Below are 6638 nucleotides of genomic sequence, written 5' to 3' on the forward strand. Positions count from 1 at the left end.
TGAGTTTTATATCCTCTTGCTTTTAGTTTTGCACCATGGCTCAACTGGCAGCCATGGTTATGTAAATACCTTATATAGATTTTAGAAGGAATCTAGGTGCTCTTAGTTTTGCACCATGGCTCAACTGGCAGCCATGGTTATGCATGAATATCATAGATAAGCATGTATCTAGGTAGTCGATATGGAGAGTAGGTTGGGGAATGGCTCGTTCCATTCCATTTGTTGCTGTGGTGATGGCTTGGAGCCGATTCTATGTGCTATGTGTGTTTGTGCTGTGTGTTTTGATGCTTACACTTTAGTTTAGTTTGAACATTTATCATGAACATGCTATAGATTGTAAAATATGGTGTTGTGGGCTAGCAGATATAAGGAAAAAATAGCAAAATATATACTTTGAAACGAGAGAGGAAACACATGGAATGTGATTATTAACAGAACCAAATCAAATCTTAGTACTTAATAGTATTAGTATCTCTCAACTACCAGTTTTGTACTGCACAACAAATATCTGTGCAATATTTATAACTGAACTAATTACACTTCCATCACAAATCTGAGTCACAATACTAGAAAGTTAGAAACAGTAACTTTCCCGTTGATAGGAGTATTATTTTTCTGTTAAGACTTAAAATCATATTAGCATTAGATACCAATTAAATCAGTTGACTGATGGCCAATTAAATCCGAGACAGATTCTAGATATAAATCCAATTAACTAAATATGATATTTGAAGTACAACTGGAGAATCTTAAATAAAATAATTTAACAGTTACTAATTATTACATACACTACTGTATAGGTTTATTATGTGGTTACTAATTAATTATTTGATAAACTGCCACTATTTAGGTACATTGCGTGGTTACTTACGGAATTGATAAAAATGAATAAATTATGGATGTCAAAGAATAGATTATCACAAGAGTATGAGGACGGAGTTGAAGCTTTTTTGAATTTTGCAGTCCAAAGTGGTTGTGATGCTAACTTAGTGCCTGTAGTTGATTCAAACAATGCGTCAGATGAAAATGAACCACCATGTGTGCGTGAAGACTGTGATGTTATTTGGGTTGACAATGCTAATATGTAGTTTGGTATGAGTTTTGCAATATTTATTTATTTTTTAGCACCTAATGATTATATAGTTATTTTTACATGTTTGTTAAAATAATTGTTGTTGCTAATGGTATACATTACTGACCTTGTCCAGGGAGTGCTCATTTAGGAAGCACAATTGTCGATTCTAAAATATCATTTTGATTACATACAGTATAATAAAACTAATATCTGTCGGTTATCACTATATTTCTGGAGTTCCATTATTTATGGGTAGGAATCTAGACTTATAGTGGATCTGTGTGTTTGGTAAACTGATTGATTTTCTTTGCTGTTATAAACTGATTGACATTAGGTGCTAATATTACAATTACACTCATTTGCTTATTTATCACAACAGTTGTCTTATGTTATAGTTTCTAGTGAATCTATACTTAGTGGTTTTAATCGATACAATGTTTCTTTTTTTTATAGGGATTTGATCGAGAAGGAAAGTTGAGATCTAGCTGCTAGACTCAGGGAGAAGCTCCAAACTGTAGAACAGGACTAGGATTTCAATGGATAATGATCCTTGTGCCCCGGCACCTTCTACAAATACAAATACAACTTCAACAAGTAGAGCCAAAAGGGGGAAAGTATGTCTGACGAAAGTTGCTCAGCGGAGGGCAAAAGGGGTCATCCAACATGTTGATTTCAATGCACGTGGACAGCCAGTGGGTGAGGCAGCAGCTGAAATGCAAAGTTACATTGGCCTCCTTACACGTGATCACGTGAAGATAAACATTAAGAAGTGGAAAGCTGTCCCGCAAGATGTTAAAGACCTGATATGGGACACGGTTAAAGTAAATCTCCAGAAAATATGTTATTTTTGTGTTTTTAGGAATCTTATGTTTGTATAATTTTATTGATTTCATGCTCTTGTAGTCTTCCTACGATGTTCCCGAGCAGTGGAAGGCTGGATGTATGGAATCTGCAAATGCCAAGTGGCGAAGCTGGAAATGTAGAATGTACAATGAATTCATTGTACCATGTCAAGATGACGCCTCGAAGTTGCAAGAACCACCACCGGGAAGTGGCATTCTGCCATTAGAATGGAATCAGTTTGTAGTCACTCGACTGTCGACTGAATTTAAGGTGTTTGATTTTTAAAGATTTTTTAATTGCTTGAAGCTCTGTCTCTTACATCACTACTTTAATATTGCAGAATTTCAGTGCGCAACAAAAGGAGAGACGGAGTAAGAACATATACCCCCATCGACTTTCCCGCAAAGGATATGCTAAATTTGCCGAAGAGTTGAAGGTTGTAAATTCCTTTTTTGCTAAGAGATTATTGAATAGTCGAAACATAGTATGCGGACTCTTTAAGAACCATGCATGAGCAGGTGATGTTGTGTTAGTAGGATGCGTATAACAGTTGAGAAAGGGAAATGGGAATGCTTGCATACACTCTGTAGCTGCTGGGAATGCATCGAATAGTGAACTGACAGTCTTGAATATAGCCTGATTACTTATTCCCTACTGTTAATAGGATGTTGATTTTCATTGACTACTTAAAATATCAAATGCATTTAGGAATCTTGTTCAGGTAGAGACCGTCATGGACAAAAGATAGATTTTATTACCAGTGCTACAAAACCTAGTTTGATAGGCGATTCAATGAGAACTTGAGCTTTCCTGCAGGTGTTTATGAAAGATTAAAGAATGTTATTATTTGCTCTTACATTAATTATAAAAGCAAATGGTGAAGAATTGACCAAAGATCCTTCTCTCATACTTGATACTTGTTTGTCATCGTTTTCTGATAGTGAGAATTAACTGCATCATCTGGTGAACAGAACCTGTATCTTTTTCCAATCTGCAGTCAAATTGAAGTTTTCCCTCTTACTTTAATGTCCCCAACAAATGTTTGCTATTTAATGAACATTTTGCAGTAACTATACTATCTAAATTCATATTATTTGTTTTGTAGACGTCTGATTTACACGGTGATGAAGATATAGACAGAGCTACGATGTGGAAGAAAGCAAGACTGACCAAGGACGGAGAAGTTCAGAATGATAACTTGAAGAATGCTTTCCAGAAAATAGTATGAAATTGCATTATGTTATTTTAATTTAAATTATTCATTAAATTGGACAAATTAATGTTTTAACCATTTAATTGCTTAAAAATAACAGGATGACTGCATAAGGGAAAAGGAGGAAGGCCGAGTTGATTCTTCATCTTGTTCAAGCGATTTGCTATCACGTGCCCTGGAGAAACCTGAACATAGTGGCCGTGTGCGAGGTTTAGGGGCAGGGGTGAAACCCAAATCATTCTTTGAAACACCTAGAGTTAAGAAACAAGAAATTGATGAGAAAGCGCAAACTGAGCTGGAAGAAGCAAAGAAGCAAATAAAAGAACAAGATGGACGCATACTTGTTCTAGATAAAGTGATCTACGAGTTAGTAAGCAGAATTGGAAAACTGGAATCGAAGGTGGGTGATAAGGACGATAAGTCTGAAGGATTAGGCAGCTGTTCTGTGATAAAGCCTCAAAAGATGCAGATTGAAAACGATGAAGACATGAAGGTGGTTGAAAACGCTGAAGACATCAAGGTGGTTGAAAAATCAGTTGGGTAATTTTAATTCTTTCTAGCAGCCTTTTAATATTAATTAATACTTCTAACATATCATGTGTTGTGTATTTAGAAACCTGATAAAAAGACATGTGGAAAAAAGATTGAAAAGGATGAAGACATGAAGGTGGTTGAAAATGATGAAGACATCAAGGTGGTTGAAAAATCAGTTGGGTAATTTTTAATTCTTTCTAGCAGCCTATTAATATTAATTAATACTTCTAACATATATTGTGTTGTGTGTTTAGAGACCTGATAAGAAGACACGTGGAAAAAAGATTGAAAACGATGAAGACATGAAGGTGGTTGAAAACGATGAAGACATTGAGGTGGTTGAAAAATCAGTTGGGTTGGAGGTATTATGTGAATACTTTTGAAAAATATTTTTGGTCTTTTCTTCCTTTCATCTATTTTTGGTCTTTTCTTCCTTTCTAATTGATGTAGGGGAAGGTGGTTAAATTACTTGAAGACGGATCCAAAAAACTTGTAGCTTACGGAACGGTCATGGTTGCTGGAGATGTCCTTCACGGATCTCCCTTTCCTGAAGACTGCTTACGTGTGGCGATTGATGAGGTTGTTGATGATAATGCACGATTACCCAAACCTATTTCAGATGACATGGTTACAGTGGGAAATGCATTAGGAACCCATGTAGCATGGCCTACTCATTTGGTGGTGGAGAAATCAATTGAGGTAATTTTAATTCTTTCTAGCAGCCTTTTAGTATTAATTAATACCTAACATATAATGTGTTGTGTATTTAGAAACCTGATAAGAAGACACGTGGAAAAAAGATTTTGAAAGAGTCCGCGGTGAAGAATTTGTCATCATTGCCTTCATCATTGGTAGCACTATATTGTATGATGGAGAAGTCATTCGCGGGTGAAGGAATACGTCTTCCAATAGACTTTGAAATGTTTGGGCAAGATCTAAGCGTTTGGATTCTCTTGAAGGATGATGTGATTCCCTTTTGTAATCTGGAACCGATTACAGGGAACAGCATTATCGCATACATTTGGTAAATATCTTATTAAGCTACTATCATTTATAATCGGGATTTCTTATCTAAGTCTGAAATGATTTGTTGACAGCCATTCTTATGGAAAGATGAAGACAGAGGGAAGTCTTGGGAGGTTTATGTTTGTGAATCCATTTACTGTATCTCATAATCGACAAGACTCAACCGAGACAAGAGCCCGCAAACTAGCAGACAGGTTACTTCAGGCTTTATCAAATCAGCTGGTACTCGTTCCTTGCAACGTGGGGTAAGTGAAAATGTTAAGTTAGTAGTTAGTGTGGTATATGTTTTCGCCTACTAATCCAATTTTTTTTATAAAATAGTGGGCATTGGATTCTGACAATCATTGATCTTGAGAAAGATCGTGTCTCTTTGATGGATCCAATTTGTCATCGGAATAAAGATACCCCATGGAAACTCGTCGTTGACACGTAAGTCTTACACACTTTAACTAATCATTTCTGTTATTGATTTTTATAGCTAATATGAAATTTCTGGTTGCCTTTGATTTCAAGTGCGATGAATATTGTGAATGCACACAAGGGAAAAAAATTCAAGAAAACAGCAAGTTGGGAAGTGGTTAAGGTAGGTATAATTTTCTATTTATGGCTATTACAACTTAATTATGTTTGTTATTGCCAAGTTCCCTAGCTAATATGTGAACTGTAAACTGCCACTTATTGGCTGCTCTTGTTGGCTGAAAATCATGCATATGAAGGGGTAAACTGCCACTTATTGACTGCTCTTTTTCGGATTCTTGAATCTTGATAGGGTCCTATCCAGCCTGATGCATCTCAATGTGGATTTTATGTCATGAAGTTCATGAAAGAGATCATAACACGCTATGAACTTAATGCCTACACGTCTCTATCATCGATGGTAACTATATATATTATACTCTTCATCATTTAACTTTCTAATAGAACTTTTGTAATTATTCGTAAAATATATTTATGTACGTATTTCTTTTTACAGTTTAAGAATGTTAAGACATACACCGAAGCTGAAATCGATGATATTCGTGAGGAATGGGCAACTTTTGTGATAAAGCATGTGTTTGCTTGAACTTTAGGTATGATAGCGATATGTTAATGTAAATTTTCTTAGGTGGAAGCTATGGATAATTGAAAGCTGTTGCATTTACATTCATGAAATCCTTTAACTTAATGTTTTATTTGCATAAAAATTTCACATTTTGACTGCATGAAGTTGGTATTTTGCAGGAATGGAGCAGATGATAGGAAAGATAGAAGTTCCCGGGAACTACAATCCTTATTTACAACAAGAAGACTACAACATGGATGGATAACCGTATAGATCTCTTGACTTGTGGTATATGTGCTTTATGAACTGAAAATATTAGTTTCTTCTACTCGAACTCGGAGAATGCTGACCTTGTCGTCTTGAACTGCATTTTGTCTGGCCTCGTTGCTTTAAATTACTCATGTATTGGACTGCATTTTGCCCTGTAGATTAACAGATCTTACTTTTGAATCTTTGATGATTGTTTTTGCAACTTCTGAATGTTAATATTATGTTCTCAATGTTATTTTATTATTTGAATTTTTTTCTTTTGAGTTTTAGATATAAATAAAAAGCAAAATTGAGAATATATAAAAAATATGCAGAAAACTGTCATCTATTACATGCAAAACTGTTATCTATGATAAAATAGACAACAAAAATTAAAGGTCATACATAACGGTTAGTAACCGTTATGTATGATAACAATAACGAAAATAATCCGTTATGTATGTGGAGACAAACCGTTATGAATGAAAGTCATAGATAACGGATGTAAGTGTTATGTATCACAATATAAAACCGTTATCTATATCTTACAAAGATAACGGTTTAAACCGTTATAAAAAGTATAAAAAACTGTTAACTATGTTATGAGAAAAAAGAAATATTATATAATAGATAACGGATTAATTCTAATACATAAC

General features: G+C 34.8%; 2 protein-coding genes across 2 annotated transcripts; both read left to right on the top strand.

Moving 5' to 3' along the window:
- Positions 1-1777: 1777 nt before the first annotated feature.
- On the top strand, positions 1778-4128 carry LOC130999215 (uncharacterized). The gene is made up of 7 exons (XM_057924719.1): positions 1778-1896; positions 1979-2188; positions 2259-2354; positions 3024-3140; positions 3232-3651; positions 3745-3825; positions 3920-4128. The coding sequence occupies exons 1-7, from the start codon at positions 1789-1791 to the stop codon at positions 4046-4048; spliced, it is 1161 nt and encodes a 386-aa protein (XP_057780702.1). The 5' UTR covers positions 1778-1788; the 3' UTR covers positions 4049-4128.
- On the top strand, positions 4117-6243 carry LOC130999216 (uncharacterized). The gene is made up of 8 exons (XM_057924720.1): positions 4117-4364; positions 4436-4689; positions 4763-4936; positions 5013-5120; positions 5205-5274; positions 5461-5568; positions 5665-5761; positions 5913-6243. Exons 1-7 carry the CDS (start codon positions 4176-4178, stop codon positions 5752-5754), a joined length of 993 nt encoding a protein of 330 aa, XP_057780703.1. The 5' UTR covers positions 4117-4175; the 3' UTR covers positions 5755-5761; positions 5913-6243.
- The last annotated feature ends 395 nt before the right edge of the window (positions 6244-6638 follow it).

Source organism: Salvia miltiorrhiza, chromosome 8 (genome assembly GCF_028751815.1).
Source record: "Salvia miltiorrhiza cultivar Shanhuang (shh) chromosome 8, IMPLAD_Smil_shh, whole genome shotgun sequence".
In the NCBI taxonomy this organism is placed as follows: Eukaryota; Viridiplantae; Streptophyta; class Magnoliopsida; order Lamiales; family Lamiaceae; genus Salvia; species Salvia miltiorrhiza.

Coding starts and splice junctions, on each gene's coding strand:
- LOC130999215 (XM_057924719.1), top strand. CDS start 1,789: ATGCAAAGTTACATTGGCCTCCTTACACGTGATCACGTGAAGATAAAC. Junction 2,189..2,258: donor GACTGTCGACTGAATTTAAG/GTGTTTGATTTT, acceptor TTAATATTGCAG/AATTTCAGTGCGCAACAAAA. Junction 3,652..3,744: donor AAAACGCTGAAGACATCAAG/GTGGTTGAAAAA, acceptor TTGTGTATTTAG/AAACCTGATAAAAAGACATG.
- LOC130999216 (XM_057924720.1), top strand. CDS start 4,176: ATGGTTGCTGGAGATGTCCTTCACGGATCTCCCTTTCCTGAAGACTGC. Junction 4,937..5,012: donor CTCGTTCCTTGCAACGTGGG/GTAAGTGAAAAT, acceptor TTTATAAAATAG/TGGGCATTGGATTCTGACAA. Junction 5,121..5,204: donor TGGAAACTCGTCGTTGACAC/GTAAGTCTTACA, acceptor TTTGATTTCAAG/TGCGATGAATATTGTGAATG.